The 16,592-nt window shown below is 40.7% G+C and overlaps 1 protein-coding gene across 1 annotated transcript in view; it reads right to left on the bottom strand.

Annotated features, from left to right (window-relative positions):
• The window catches only part of LOC118416663 (filamin-C-like), a 109,545-nt gene that overhangs the window by 68,638 nt on the left and 24,315 nt on the right, over window positions 1–16,592 (bottom strand). Inside the window, exon 2 of the mRNA XM_035821839.1 lies at window positions 9,259–9,504. Within this exon, the coding sequence (XP_035677732.1) occupies window positions 9,259–9,504 (246 nt within the window). The remainder of the gene's footprint in view (window positions 1–9,258; window positions 9,505–16,592) is intronic.

The following is a 16,592-nucleotide window of genomic DNA, read 5'->3' as shown; positions in this document are numbered from 1 at the left end:
AAATAGAATGTCGGCAAAAGCTATGCCAATACAGTTTCAAGCTTTAAAAAATTGCGATCAGCTTATTAACTTCTTTAACTTCATGATGTACACTGTACACGTACATTGTACACATGAACAGATGGCACACCACATTCACAAGAAAGTCCATCTGTCTTGGAAGAAGCCAAAATAAAATAGACAATAATGCAGAATTTAAAAGTACCATGAGACCTTTGCATGTACATGTTTCTTTCTAGTTTTAGTATTGAATGACCCAGCTGTTATGCTGAACATGAGATTGATATTACCTAAGATATTGGGCCCTGCAGACATTGACACTGAACTTGACAATGTGTATTTTTGGCTGGGCCCCAAAGGAACCGGGGACCCAAATTCCTCCGTCTGATAATTGCAAACAAAAAAGATTTTTTGGAATGTTTGGAACTGGCGTAGTCTCCCTACAAGGACAGGTATTTACACGTTAGGCCGGCTCAGATGTCACCTTCCTGTTGTTGGTATGAAGGGTGGAGGAAAGGGGGAGGGGGGCGGTCGCTAGGAAGTTCAAAGTTTAGATTTATCTAGAGAAAGATATTCTTCTTGCTAGAAAGTGAAAAAGGTACAAAGAAGAAATTATTATTTCTTTCTCCCTTGAAAGATTTTACAACTCTTTTTTTTTTTATTAAGAAAGTCTGCATGCAAAATATAGGAATTTTTTTTTGGGAATGGGTGGTAACACTTGCAATACCAAGGGCTAATTGACTGTAAAGCCTTCTTTTTATCAGTCATAGGAATTGAAGGGTTAACATCTGCAGACATATAATTATAGCAGTTTTAAGACCTGCACCTGTCTCAGATCCAGATTTATTAATGATCTCATAATCTCCAGCATATATCAAAACTCCCATTCAGCTAATCATTTTCCATAAACTTGTCTTAGAATCATCTTATGTTTCAGAATTATCCCGTGTTTCTAGTCAACCGTATGGTAACGTTGAGATCTCTATGAAGTGAAACATGATTTAAACAAGAACCTTTCCAAGAATATCAGTCTCCAAGTAGGCTTGAGGCCCTGTCTGATAATTCCCCTTAAATAGGCCCTTCAATGTAGAAGGATTGCCAGTGCTTGCCAAAATTTTGCGGACACACCCAGGAATATACTGATCAAAGCCTCTTTTTTCCTTAAGTTGTTTCCGAATGGTGTCATCCTCTTATCTGTTATCCAGGTATGGTACTTAAGGGGGCTATCATCTTTTGCTTGGAAATACAAAAGACTGTTTTATCTAAGACACATGGGTGTCTTCAGAAAAGGGAATCAGCCGACTCTCTGTCTTCAGTTTGGATAAGAGGGTGTCTATATGCAGCATCCCTCTATGGGGTCATCGCGTTAATCTTTCAAGACGGTAATTCCGAGGAATTTTCAACATCGCTAGTTTGCGTGAAGCTGGCATGACAGGAGACATCCCTAGTCACTTATTCCAGGTCAGCCAAACGTGTTGGATATAGGGGTGGATCTTAAAGTGGCGAAGACACTCAAGAAAAGGAAGGTTTCAAAATGGCTTGGATCCCATGTATCGCTAATGGAGGGTGAAATCTGCATCTTTACAGTGTCTTTAAGGATCTAAGGTCTTAGATCTTAGGCTAGGCATTCAGCCAGACAAGTCTGGATGCCAACTTGACATGTTTGTGCTCTGCTCTGGGACAGGACATTATTCCGAGGACGAACAAGTTTGGAAAGGGGGAGGGTCATGGGAGGGGGGCAGGGCTCTAACCAGTGCCCGTCATTCCATCCATTTGAAAGAATCATCACAGAAAAATGTTAAAACAAGTTTGTCAGCTTTGACAGCGAAAGTTTGTTGCTAAAGATGTAAAAAAATATTCAAATTTGATTAAACCACACCCAAACACTGCCCTGGAAACTAAACAGTGGGACAAATTTACAATGCTACATGTAGACCATCTTTATCCTTGTGGTAACCTTCATACTACAGTGTATAATTATCCGTTGTTTTAAAAAACAGGGTACTAAGGGATATCAAGTATGGATGGATGGTGGTTCATATCGAAAACAATTCAGTTGAAACCACTATCCATCGACTCGTTAAAAATACTTGACAAAAACAATTCTCTCTACTCTAGGATTTCTCTGTCCTTGGAAATTTGGATGAAGGGTAAAACAATTCAAGCTAACTAGAGCCCTCAGAAACTTGAAAGTGAAAACTTGAAACCAGCGGTCTACATGTGGGTCAGGGATAAAGGGTTAGAGGAGGTTTGAAGGACAAACGTCTGGTCGGTTCATGGGAATGATGCCAGAGAATTTGGAGAGCGCGGTGTCGCTGAAAGTTTCCGGTACCATCTGGGTAGCCTCCAACTTGCTGTAACCCAACAATTCGCCCCAATTCCTTCTGGTTTTGTTTATGTAAAGTCTGTCGATAATTTACTGAACGTTAAGCCAGTTTAGACCCCAAAAAGTCAACTTTATGAGGTGCCACTGAAATAGTAACTTGATACGACCATACAATGTTTCCTGGGGCTGACTTCCAAATATGAATCAACTACACAGTCATGCATTCAAGTATAAATATACATGTCAAACTATTTTCAGCTATCATTTTACAGATATAGTAGATCCTATAGACCTTATAAAACTTCAACATTGTCTTTGAACATTGAATTTTGGGGCCTAGAAGTTTAACTTTCATAATAAATGCAAGGTCATGATATCTAATACAGTATGTTGTATATCAATCAAATGTCAATTCCAAATACTTAACAATAATATATATACATTTTTTGTAGTAGTCTGGTATTTCTTCTTTCAATCAAAGGACTTTTGCGATAGTCACTAGGAAGAGTTACAGAATTTATGTTTCTTTTGATATTCAGTCTTTCCTGTGCTGTATGTCCATAAGTGTGCAAGCTGGTACAGGTCTACATTTAGAGAAGCCGGTGTGACCTCACAGTGCAAATACAGCTCATGGCAGAGTTGGTAACAGATACACGGACAGGCATGTTTGCCTGCTCCAGTCTCTGACATGAAGTATGTCGGGGGGGAGCGTGTACTACGTGAGAGGCCGTGTGTCGTACGTGAGGTTTCCCTGTTGCGGATTCATTGACACAGATGTGGAGGGTCCGGGGTGTCACACATTCGCAGGATGAAAGTGTAACTCCTAAAAAGACACTGCCCTGCACATGTACATTTTGTAAAAGGTCTGCACATGTCAAAGGATTAAAAGCGTTACACCCTAAACTTACTTACTTGATACATGGTACGGTCTCCTCAGCTTAAACATTGTGTCACTATTGGAAGTGTACCTTTCCCCCACTTACGTTAAAGCTAGTTCACCTTTATCCGCGGGGTATCCTATATCCATCATTTCAAAAACAGGGTATTTATGGTTATCAAATCAACTGGCAGCCAGGTTTCAAATTGCAATATTTGCCCCAAGAAAATGATTTCTATTTGAAACCACTGTCCATTGACTTGGTATCCCTAAATACCTTCTTTTTTAAGACAACAGATACAGGTTACCTGATGGATAAAAGTGAAAGTAAACCAGTGCTGGCTGGTTGCAACTATTTCTTTTGAAAATACTTGTTAGGCAAAAGAGGATGTGCATTGGGGGGGGGGGGGGGGGGGGGGGGCAACAATGCTTTACACTGAATTCAGAAGATCCCCGTACTAACTTGGACACTCGAATCATTTTAGACGATCACGAAAAAGTTGGTCGCCTTGCAAAATACAATCAGTTCTGAGTAACAATACATAAGCTGGACTGACAACCCTTATTGGACTTATTGCACTCTTCACAAATCTGTTAGTGGGCATTAAACCCCTCCCAAGATTTTGGCACACTCAGGCCATTATGAGTCATTACTGCAAACTCTGTGCCATGGCAACGATCCAGGAAACCATGGCAACAAGCCAGAAAACCATGGCAACAGGCCAGGAAACCACGGCAACAAGCCAGGAAACCATGGCAACAAGCCAGAACATCCATCCTCAACTTCTCATTCAATACCACTGCTTCAACCAGACTAAAAACAGATTTATCTTACTGAAAAATACATAATTCATTCTTTAAGGTTTATCCAGCATATATGGCACTTGTCAATGTCCGGACCATAATTTTCTATTTCTTATTTTCTAAAAATATATTCCCTTACTACAATCAGTTGATGCTTTGCTTTTGGATTGATAAAACAATTTTCTTTTTAAAATTTTGAAAATACAAGTACTACTACTGTGATTGAAATGGAAAGAGGGAGGAACTAAGAAACATTTTCAGGTCGCCTCAGTTATTGTTTTTTTGTTTTTTTTTACAGAACAAATTTACTCAGGGTTGTAGCCAGCACCCGTCCTTCCGTCTTTTGACAGAATTTTGCAGCTGGGGGCAAAAAAAAAAATTGCCCATTTGGTCCTCTGTGACGGACAAAAATCAATATGTAAAAATATAATAAGACTGTCTCCCTTGTGTAATTTTTCACCAAAACAGATGCTGTTGAACAGCTTAGTCTACCAGCAAATTTTACACCTCAAAATTCAGGAAATAGCGTTCCAGGGGTTCTTGATTTCAAAATACCCTTGAAACGTCACGCCTTGGGAGCTCGATAGGATTCCAAATCGAGGGGACGGAAAATGATTTCAGGCTGGCTACAATAGCCTGGTATCCAGCCGTAATATAGCTCTCGAGTCTCTTCTCTCCTCTTTGCAATTACAAAGAGGAGAGAAGAGACTCGGGAGCTATATTACAGCTGGATACCAGGCTAGGCTACAACCCCAGAACAACTTATCCTTTCAATATAGCAGGTACAAATTGTCTAGACTCTTTTCCTTTTTCAGTCCTCCATGAAGCCGAGGGGCGGAGCCTGAAATTTGATACTCTCTGGGAGCACCAGGGCCCACATGTCCACAGTTTGTCCTTTATGGGACAATAAGTCTATTCCAAGCATTTGGGTGAAAAAAACGGATGTTTGTCTGATTTTTGTCCTCCGCAACTGGGGCGGGCAGAAGTGTATTTGGAAAGGCTTCTGACTTCCAAAAGGACGGTTTATATTTTGTCGTAAATGGCCCTGAACTGAACACAAATGATAGGACCTAAAAATTTGAGTATTTTGTTTCCATTAGATTAGAAGCGAAGGTCATGGCAGACAGCAAAGCCATTACCTGGTGAGCTGAGCGACCTGGGACTAAATTGTATGTTTATTACAGTATGAAATACTGGCATTCCGTGTGCTGTCACTGTTATTCCTATACTTGGGACAATAGTATGTACAATGTAGCCTGACAAGTAGATTATTAAAAAAATAAAAGATCATGATGACAAATTGAAAATTAAATAATTTCAGACAATGCAATTTTTATCTGTCTTTGATCTATAGTTTCTAGCTGTCTCATTCTTGTGTCACAAAAAATCTGACAAATTGCTTAATTTGCACCATCCCTCATTCATAGCTTGCAGATATTGAATGGCTGCCAAACACTCTGATATTCCAACTGACAGACGTAGAAATTCAACAGGTCTATATTTCATACATTGGGCATGTGATCGCTATCTGACTGTATGTGGTGCAATATGTCTGCTAGATATCGATGAATGCAGTCACAGGTTTGCGCAAGCGGTTTGCCAAACTGGAATGTCAAGAGTCGACAAAGCAATCTTTATGTCCTTAGGGCATTATGATCACGTGCACTTTTGTGCCAGCAAAGTTAAAATGTCAAGTATCCAAAGAAACTAACTGCTCAAACAATCCAGCTTTATATAATTGAACCATCCCCCAATAATTTTACAGCAGGGCTATTTTTCTAAAAGAGGGGAAGAAGGGTGCTGGGCTCCCATGTGTTGTCCATGCACCCCCTAATATTACTGTACAGTGTTATTTTTGTCAAAAGAACTAAAACCCAACCTATCTAGATATAGTGTTTGAGAAGTATAATTATAATATTTATCACAGTTCATTGTTACATGCATATTCCCTATCTTGTTTGTAACACGTAGGAACTTGCAAATAAGATTTTCTTAACAGCAAAGAGCAGATCCTCTGACAAGCATAAAATTCTGATTGACAAGGGATGCTAACAGTTTGTGTGACCTGTCTGATAGTAATTAATTTTCCTCTCTGGAAGCCTTGATTAAAAAGCCTCATCCTAAAACTCTCTAAAACTCCACAGTCCACACAGTAGACCCCCCCCCCCCTTTAGACACCCCCCTGCTTGGTCTTTTCCCTTCCCTTCAATTTTTCCTACAGAGAAAACCCTGTACAGTGAGCATGTGTACATTATGTAATATTTGCATACTACTGGCCAAATGACATGCGGCGGCTGGCTTCAGAAGAGAATAATTAGTCTTTCTCCAGTCTGGTAAACAAGGACAGCCCTGGCGTTTTGCGGCACACGCCCTGTGTGAACAAACCGCTCCTAAAAGGACGGCCCAAAAGGTCACCGCATAAAACCCTGTCATGTTTTTCACATCTCAATTCCTGCAGTGCGTTTTTGGCACATGAGTCACTTATAAGTGCGTGGGCAGCTACTAGTACCTCCCCCCATCCTAGAACACTACCAGAACTCTGAATAAACTGTACAGCAGTGAATAACTGTCAGACAATGGCTTGCTTATGTCGGTGACCTTGTTTGGTCATGGCTGGGCAAGCTAGGCAAACGCCCCTGCTTTGTATACAGGGGGACATAAAACATGTTTCGGGCAACGCCAGGGCTGACACTGTTTACAAGTAAACTTGTGGGTCAACTGTCATTCAAAGGCGTTGCCTGTAATGGCGGATAATTAGATCGGCTGTAAAAAGGTTCTACAAGCTTTAGAGTTTGCCTTTCTCTTGTCTACAAATTAGTTAGGATAGATTCGATCCTGAGTCCAAATATTTCAGTCCAATTGTGTTTATAGACTCGTATGTTCATATCAACATTTCAAAGATTCAAACAACCTTCTCATGAAGAAAAAAGATTTTCCTGTATTAGCATTGTCGTTCTAGTGACACTACAGAATCTGGTTGCACAGTAGTTTTTAATCAGAAAACTGTAACACAAACCAAAACATTGTTTTTACATTTAGTTTACTTGTAAAGGGCTGGTTCTTTAGAAAAGGCCAGATAGAACGTGGCCACACCCACTTCTTGCCAGGGCTGTTTCATTGCGTTCTTCAATGGGGGTTGGAAGCAATCAAAAATTTTCAATGGTAATGAAAATTGGTAGTTTTTCTGATAAGTGATAAATCTGAAATGATAAGAAGCTTTGTTTTTATGATCCAAGAAACAAATGGGGTTAAGAGAAAAAGTTTTTTAACCCCCATTCGAAATGGAATGGCCATGAGCAAATGGTACACTCTTCCATTACACAAAGTTCTTAGTACACTGAGTGGTTTAGAATGTCAAACCCACTGAGGTAATGCAAGTGGAATTCCCGTTGATACTTCAGAACGATCAAGTTTCTTGCGAGCTGGGGCCTGTTTCTTTGAGGGGGAGGTCACGAACAAAAGCCTCCTTAATCCACACAAAAGGTCCTGATTATGCAACTGGAAAACACCCTTTTCCTGACAAGGTCACGTACATCCTAGAGAGCTCTTCACCTTGAAGTTAACCTTGAAAAACTGAGCAGGGATTTTGTGGTTAAAGTAACTTAAACACTGGAAACCTACAACACTGTAGAAGTACTGACTTAACTTACTAAGATAACATTTCTTGTTACATCCATGACAATGGAGGTTGTAACATTTTAGCCATTTTTGTGTGTCTGTCTTTCTCTTGGTGGCTGGATTGGTTTCAAGTCAGGTGTGTTTATACTAACATAGTAGGGTGTGACAAAAACTGGAAAATGAAAATATTCAGGGCCCAGCCAACATTGTAATTCCCTATAGCTAGGAACTACGGGTGCTAACACTTGATATCAAAACTTCTAGTTCTGATATCATGTTTTCTGGACAAGCTAAAGTCACGATTTTTGGCTGGTAGATGGCTTTTGTGCTCATTAATAAGTGACATAAGTTTGGGCCCTCTAGTGGCTAGTTCAGGAATTGCAGGGGCATTTATGTCCAATTTTTTTAAATGGTATTCAATCCACTGACAGAAAACTGTAGTTACTGTCACAGTGGTAGTAGACAGTCACTGTCAAATCCGTCGGCAGACTATGACCGAACGGTTCCGCACACAAGAGAGAATGCGAAGCCAGCCACAACATACAAACACTCGTAGATAACACCGCCGTGTTCTTTGTGTTTGCTCCACTTTTCCCAGGGCAGAGTTGAACCACCTGAATATTTACCCACTAACAGTCCTTTCATTCATCATACAATGGAAAGGATATGTAGTACCCCTGACTGTTAAGTTTTTACTTTAGACTTCCTTTTCCTACTTTAAATTTCAAGTTATGATGATTGCAGATTTTTACATACATTGTACTATTAGAATTTTGTCGCGTTGACAGTCATAACAAAATGCCTGAGGGATTTTGAAAGAAAATGTAATTTAGAACCAAAATGTCAATCTGAATAGAATGTATTGACACAAATGACAGCTGTTGTAATTTGTATGCATGTGTTTTGCAAACACCCCCCCCCCCCCCCCCCCGGCAATACCAAATGACAGTCTCATGTCAAGAGTCAGGTCTAGGAAGATAGGAGGAAGTAACTCTCCTATATAATTTGATGTTACACACAGGGACTTCTCAATAATGTCACATTCAATGTCTTCAAAAAAATGGCCATTTCAACACCTGCCCTTCTGAAAAATGTCTTCAATAAAGGCCTTCTCAACTGTCAATCAACATCTGTCAATCTGTCAATCAACAATGTCTTCGCTGTATTTGCAGGCTTCTAGCTAGTGTATTTTAGCGTAGTGGGCCACTATGCTAAAATTTGTGACCACTACGCTAAAATAAGGGCCACTACGCTCATTTTTTAACTAGTGTATTCATTTGCTTGTTCAACAATGTTGATCAATGTCTGAACAAAGAAAAAGGATGATATGCCACTCAAAACTGACCCAAAAATCCTAACTTTTAACTCTACATCTTCAAATCTCACTGTGGAAGGACCAAGACCCCCCTTCCACACCAATCTCCTGATAAGTCGCTTCGCTACCATGCCATTCCCACTATGCTAAAATAAAATCCTGGCTAGAACCCAGTGTGCGTGTGTGTGTTGGTTTGAATAAAGTTTCTAATGTGGAAACTGGCGGCTCCAGCGTCATTTCACAAGATATAGTGTAAGTGTGTGCAGTTGACATGAGGATGTCCACGAATGTTTGAGATAGATATGTAAGTACACGTACCAGGGGCGCAGGCGTCCACCAGCGCACCGCAGGCCTTGCCGTCGTTCCAGTCCTTGTTGAAGTTCTTGACGGGCAGGTCGGGCACCTTGGCCTGCACGAAGCCCAGAAGTTTCTCCTTGGGCGTCTGTTTGACCGCGGGCTCGTCGTCTCCCTCCCACATGGGCATGGAGATGGAGTAGTGCAGGATGAGGGTCCATATTAGACCCAGGATCAGCTTTAACTTGCCGTTCACTATGTCACTGGAATCTGAGGGAGAGAAAGAAAACAGTAATGTTAATTATGGCTCATACTCATCGTCCATTCAAAATCTATCCCAATGTGGAACACCTAAACCTCCCACACCCCCAACCTATGGGCATAGAACATTTTAAGTCACATTGCCGAGCAAGTTGTATTGTAACCATCATTGTAATGGATTTAGATCTACAGAAACTGTTGCCAAAGAGGGCACAACATGAAATTGAACGATAGAAGGAAGGAAGGCCAATTCCTCAGTTTGACTTTGACACCGTGGTACATAATTTCATACATTAATCCGGCAACTGTATTTCAATATGACAAAAACAAGATACAATGTAGCTCTATTGCTTCATTTCTTGGTGTTCATATCATAATTAATAGCTGATACCATTGTATTCAATAAGGCAGAGGCTGTGCTGTAGCTATCATATTCCCTTTAGTTACATATGAGTAAGCCACAAGGTAATCCAATATTTTCACCTCAGAGTCTATATGAACACGGAGGTACAGTTTTGATGGATGTGTGTGTGCCAAAATGCTGTTCTGTCACCATATGCACTTGCAATTATAGTTGGTACAACGTTAGATATTGTGAACTCCACAGGCAAGTCCAATGTTGGTCCCTCTAGTGGCTGACCTTGGTACTGCAGCAGGAGTTCCTGTTTTTATATCTTTGTTTTAAGTTTGCAGGCTCTGTCTTTGCTGGTCCAACCAGAAAACATATAACAGAGGTACCTCAATGGGACAGAAAGTGATTGTCTACCACTGAACCTTTATGACCCAGTTTGCTATTTCTGTGGGGTCCGTACATGCATCTTAAATTAGCCCGCACACAGGCCCCCCTTTCACACCCAGGGTGCACCCCTTTTATCACTGCCAGGGATAACCTTTCAGTAAATGGTACAGCAAGCAGGGGCTCTTGTTCCCAGAGCACCCAGGGGTCAGTGTTCTTTGTAATACATCAGGCGGCCATTTTGTTTGCCTTTTACAAGGTCAAATGGATGTTTGTCAATGTCAGTCCCCGTTTCAATTTGGTTGAAGGACAAAAATAAGAGAGAGTGTTCGTAACTTTACCTCAGGCATTTACACTTTTACTTGTAGCTTTTGAACTGTAAAACAAACTCTGAATAAAGAGACTCTTTTTACACAACCATGGCTTGATTCTCACCAACGTTTCGGGAAAAGAAACTCTCTTTTGATAATTGTAAAACTGTTACAGGCAAGGAATGTAATATAATTTGATACATGTGATATACAATGAATCACAAAAAAAGATTAATATACCAGGGCCAGTATCATCTCCAGCAATTCTATTTACCACACAAGTTCACGGGCAGGGTTAAATAGGAGGGACAAGTGAATAGATTATAATGATTCGTCGAACAAAAGCCAAAGTCACAGAGTTGAACCATGTGATCCTTTTGAATCGACCTTCCTCTTGTCATGTGTTATTTACAGTAAAGGGAGGAGATACTTCCCAGATTGAAACAATCTCTTCCTACTGAATGTTTAAAGCACACAATGTATCTACAATGTTAAATACGGACATGCACACAGAATGAATGTTCAATATTTGTACTTAAATATGATCTTCTTCTACTTATTGATGCCATCTCCTTCATCTTTATAACGCTAGTTCACCTTTATCTGCGGGTTGACCTATATCCATTGTTTATAGAAAAAACAAGGTATTTGGGGCAAGTTGACAGACGGTGATTTCAAACCGTATAATTATGGAATATCTTCCAATTTCAAAGTCTGTTGACTTGATACTGTATCACTAATTACCTTGTTTTATTAACAACGGATATAGGTTACCCCACGAATAAAGGTGAACTAGCCTTAAAGATTCTGTAGCCCACATTTATACATACAGTGTACTGTATACTGTAAGGTTTGAACCACTAATACTAAAAGGCCCCCCTTTTTTTCCCCTAACCAAAGCTAGGTACTCATTTTCACCATACACTACATTCTCTATCTACAGTGACCCCATCCCGAAAAGTGGCCCCAGTCCGTAAAAGCACAGAAGAGTTATCTGGTCCAAAATCAAGTCAACGGAAGCCAAAACAAAGGTGTACAGAAGAAAGTGAATAAAGAAAGGGATCGCAATAACTCCCACTTCAAATAAGCATAGTGTACTATAGGCACAGTGACACAGAAAAGCAATGGTGTGAATGAGGCTAAAACAATATTTGACAAAGGGGTGGATGTAAAATATTGCAGACAGAAAATCTCATACTCATAACTTCTCAACATACCAACAAGGATAACTTAAAGATTACCAATGTGTGAAATATTTACACTGTACTTAAGTTTGAATTTGTAGACATCCAAATACGGTCATGGTTTTTTATTAGACTTTGATCCGGTAGCGCTGACGTCACACGGGAATGTGAGAGTGACACTGAATATACACTAATATTGACAAAATCTGTATAAGTACGTGTACGCACTTTACACTATGGTTTAGTTACGCTCGCAATGTGTGGCATGTTATCAATGTGTACTTAGGGTGAAAATTTTCTATTGGAAAAAGATAAAACGCTTTGTATTACAAAAATTGAACATTCAAACAGATCAGACCAGTACTCCGTTATCTTTGTTATTCTTGTCAATTCATTTGGTTATCTAACGAACTGTCAACAGCTCTAAGTGTTTCCTAACATATTTTGCTTTGAAAATGTTGTGAAAATGTTGATATGGTTTAGGGACCGTACGATATTTATCGGGGGGGGAGGGCTGGTGCATTGGAAGTCGGATCAAAAAATTTTTTGATGGCCCTCCCCCCCATCTCAAAAAAATCTAACGTGACCCTCCCCCTCCACCTCAAAAAAGTCAACATGGCCCTCCCCCCCCGACAGGCATAATCAAACGGGTAGAAAAACAACCGATAAAATAATCTTAGTATCTATAGACGTCAGGGCACAAGGGCGCCAGTGTTCTCGCCAGTGTTCTCGCCAGGATTTTTTCACAGCGTCGGGGCAGGGGTCCGGGGGCATGCTCCCCCGGGAAAATTTGGATTTTTAAACCCTCTAAAACAGAATTTCCTGCAATTTGAGAGGAAAATTATGCCCTTGAGATTGGATGCCGGTTGCCTTTTTTTACTCCCGTTTTTCAGTAATCGACGTCCGCCCTCCCCCCAAAATATACTATAAGCTCGGGGAATCAGCAGTCCGTGATCTGGCCCGGGTATTATTTGTCCAGTCATGTCTATATGAAAATTTTGGGTTTTTGATGCTTCCAAACAGGGCTCTAGCCAGTGAGTTCGTCAGCCCATGGAAAAATCCTGCCAATTTTTTTCCGACATTAAATAAAGAATGCCTACCTCGTGCGATCGATGTTGCGCCCTCCCGCATCAAATGCTAGTAGTTTGTCCAGAGGATAAAATAACGGCGCCATCACACCTTGTGTTTTTTTTTTCTATTTTGCCCGATGATTTTACTAAAATTTATCATTTATCGAATCAGTCGGGTTTTACAAGGCCGCGCCGTCATTTTCCACGAGCGTGCGTTTGTTTCGTGCGACCTCAGGTAACCCTGTTTTCGGCGTGAAATCTTTGGCTCACCGCTGGATTTCTTTTTACGTAGAAACCAAGAACGTTAAACATTATACGAAGGACGGTGATCTGCTGCGTCTTTGGCAGTGATCAGTGCCGGTGTAGCCTTGAAGGAGTAGCCAGAAAAGACGTCCTATTAAACGTGCTGGGCGCTGCGATCGACAGTCCGTCTGGGGAGGGGGGCGTGCCGCGCCATGTGCCACAGACGACAATGCCAGTGCACAGCCGACTTGATCGACGCTTTAAAACAATATTGCGGCCCCTTTTCTGCCGCAAATTTTGTCCTTTTGAAACAAAAGAAATGTTGTAAATAAAAAATAAAGTGTATAGTTTTGGATTCTTCACATATTTACCGCGCACCGCTTTTGTAACTTAAATATTTGGGGAAACTCAGTCGAGCCGAGTGCGTCTTTCCAGAAAAAAATAAGTCCGGAGACGGAATGACGTATGCCTGGCGGGAACGCTGGTCTAGGGCAGCGCCACTTTGGGGGACCTAGGGGGGCGAAGCCCCCCGGAAGCTCTTGCATTTTAGGCTATTCAGAAGGCTTATTTTATCAGTTTTAGGGCCATGTCAAGATATCAAAACAAAAAATAGTATAAACAATTCTTTCAAAAAAATTAACATGGCCCTCCCCCCTATCTCAAAAAAAATTAACATGGCCCTCCCCCCAGCTCAAAAAAAATTAACATGGCCCTCCCCCCCTAACGCACCAGCCCTCCCCCCCTGATAAATATCGTACAGTCCCTTATGTAGTACAATAGATTAGGCCATGTTAATTTGATTGTTTGGATGACATCCTCTGGGAACCACAAAACTGACAAAAGTTTGTCAAAAACAGTTTCCTGCATTATGAATTCTAAGTGGTGAGGAAGTTTGAACAAATGCGTTAAATACACAATATGGTATACCTAACAGCAGATTCTTCTTTTTTCTTTGTTTTTTTACGTCATCTTCTTGACCTTTGAACTTCACTTTGGAACTCTATGACAGTAATATCTATACTTACAATTTATGGCATATATTTGCTCATTTTCCAGCTGCTTTGTACAATTTTTTATTTACATTATGGTCAAAAACATTACCAAAATTGATGCGAGCATGTATGTCGTCAATATACTATTCAAATCGACATGGCCTAACAGGGCATGCATGTTAAAACACTTACAAAACCAAGCGACACTATTATGTCTTATCGGTTCAAGCTAATAGTAGACGGTTGCAACTTTCCCAGCAAGGCTGACCTTTCTCTATTCAGAATCATGTTTAATCAAGGCACAATATTTTGGTTGCCATCTTCTGCACTGTTGCACGGTACAGTGCATGTTGACTTAACACAGGTGTGAACCACACAGTTGGTACAGAGAAACAGCGACCTGTTGACACCAAGGATCATTAACAGTCCTTCTGTCAGGACAGGGCTCAAAATACCACCTGCATATGCAGGTTAGTGCAGGTAAAGTTGAGCTGTGCAGGTATTTCTGGTGTCTACCTGCACCCAACCTGTACCGGTCCATGTACTAGGTTTTATACATAAATGTCCTATGATGTAGGTGTGTGTGGATTGTTATTAGCTGCATTGACTGATACTGCCTAGAAAGTATAAAAGAAAAAAATAGCAATGATTCCTGGACAATTTTAGTATGATCCATACTTCCTAAATTCAGACTGGTGCAGGTAAAATTTGTCTGGTGCAGGTAATTTTCAGAAAAAAGTATTTCGAGCCCTGTACAGAGAAATAGTGACCTCTTGACACCTTAGATCATTAACGGTCTTAACGGTTGGTCTGTCAGGGAAAAATACACAACCCCGCCAACAGTTCACGCACCACTGGGATACTCCCACATCTGTTAAAGCTAGACGTCAAAAGCGTCCATCATTGCGTACTTGAATTTCACCTTGCCTACATGTCACAACAACAATCAAAGTCTGTTTCTAAAGAAAACAAAGCTGTTTTCTTCTAGCGACGACAGACTTGGAAGCTGTGTTTATTACACAACCTGAAAGATATCTAAACCTGTTATAATTGATGTTTTCGTTCATGTTAATGAGCTGTTGCCATGGCAACAAAGCACCAAAGCAGTAAGCAATTACCGCACTTGATAAACACATTCAAAAAGTTGAAATTTTTACTGAACATACAGTGAGTGAGGTTGGCTACAAACTGTATTACTCAGAACATTAACCTTTTTGTGCTAAGGTAGCATTTTAGGCAGCTATGGTGTTCTAGTAACTGGGTTATGCAGCAAGAAAAAGGTTAATGAAGTTTGGTACCCTGTTCATGGCCCCAGTATGGGGTCACATATCAATGGTATGAGCAACTCAGAACATTTAGCCATTTTTTACTGAGGTGGAATGAAGTTGGCAGCTATGGTGTTCTAGTAACTGGGTTATGCAGTAAGAAAAAGGTAAATGAAGTTTGGTACCCTGTTCATGGCCCCAGCTTGGGGTCACATATCAATGGTATGAGCAAGCACAGACGGAATACACTTGAACTCTCAGCTAGGCAAACAGTACAGGGCCCCAGGGGAAGTGGGGAGGGTATTTTTGTGACCTTGAATATCACAGTCTACTTGAGAGCAGAAATTTCAGACGGTCTAAGATGGTGTTGATTAAACTATATGGATGACATCCTCTAGGAACCCCCAAAACTGATGCAAACCAGCGAAATGAAAAAAAAAAGTTTGCCCAAACACCACCCCCCCACCCCCACCCCCCAAAAAATAGTTGCCTTTTCATTATGAAATCTAAATGGTTTGGAAGGTTGAACAAATGACTGAGCACAAATGTGTATGGTATACTGAAAAATAGAGTCTTCATGTACCAAAAATAGAGTCTTCATTCTTGCTTTTTTACATCATTTTCTTTTTCTTTGAAGACCTCTTTGATGACTTTTTTACTTCCGACATTCTACGACATCTAGTCTCCATTTTCTGTTATCTTTCTTTTCAATTCACAGCAAATGATTTACAAGTCTCTCTAAGAGTCAAAAACTTTTTTCTTTTTGGAACAGCTGAAAAGCTAGTCTGTGTAACACAAACTCTTCTGTCAGGGGCTGTAACTGGCAGAGGCCGGCGGATGCTGTGCGGGCTGCTATAAGCGAGAGTTAATCAGGCTAATGAAAAGCTATGCCCACTGAGTGGATGACATCCACATAATGGGATCAACATGGCCCGATTTACCTCCCCCAGGTGAAATACAAATCTGCTTGCTGCAGCTGGACTTGACAAAGATTTCTGTGTGGGTGGGTGACTAGTGGAGTTCAATTTCCTCCTGCTTATAAATTAGCTAGTAGACACTGTCTGGGAGAGGCAAAAAGGTTACAAGGCGATAATCATTTTGGCAATAGGCCTGATCCTAAAGCTGCCAGGCCTGAGTCATGGATAGTGGTGGATTTTTGCTGAGGGCAGGAATATGTCTCTCTCCTGGGAGTATACTGTATACTATACACCCACAAGGAACTTTATATGACACTTAGGGAGGGTCAGATGTTGAGGACATGCACTTCAGTCTGATTTCCTGCATGACTCAGTAAAC

The sequence above is a fragment of the Branchiostoma floridae genome, chromosome 5 (assembly GCF_000003815.2).
Source record: "Branchiostoma floridae strain S238N-H82 chromosome 5, Bfl_VNyyK, whole genome shotgun sequence".
Taxonomy (NCBI): Eukaryota; Metazoa; Chordata; class Leptocardii; order Amphioxiformes; family Branchiostomatidae; genus Branchiostoma; species Branchiostoma floridae.
This window is presented reverse-complemented; position numbering and strand designations above follow the sequence as displayed.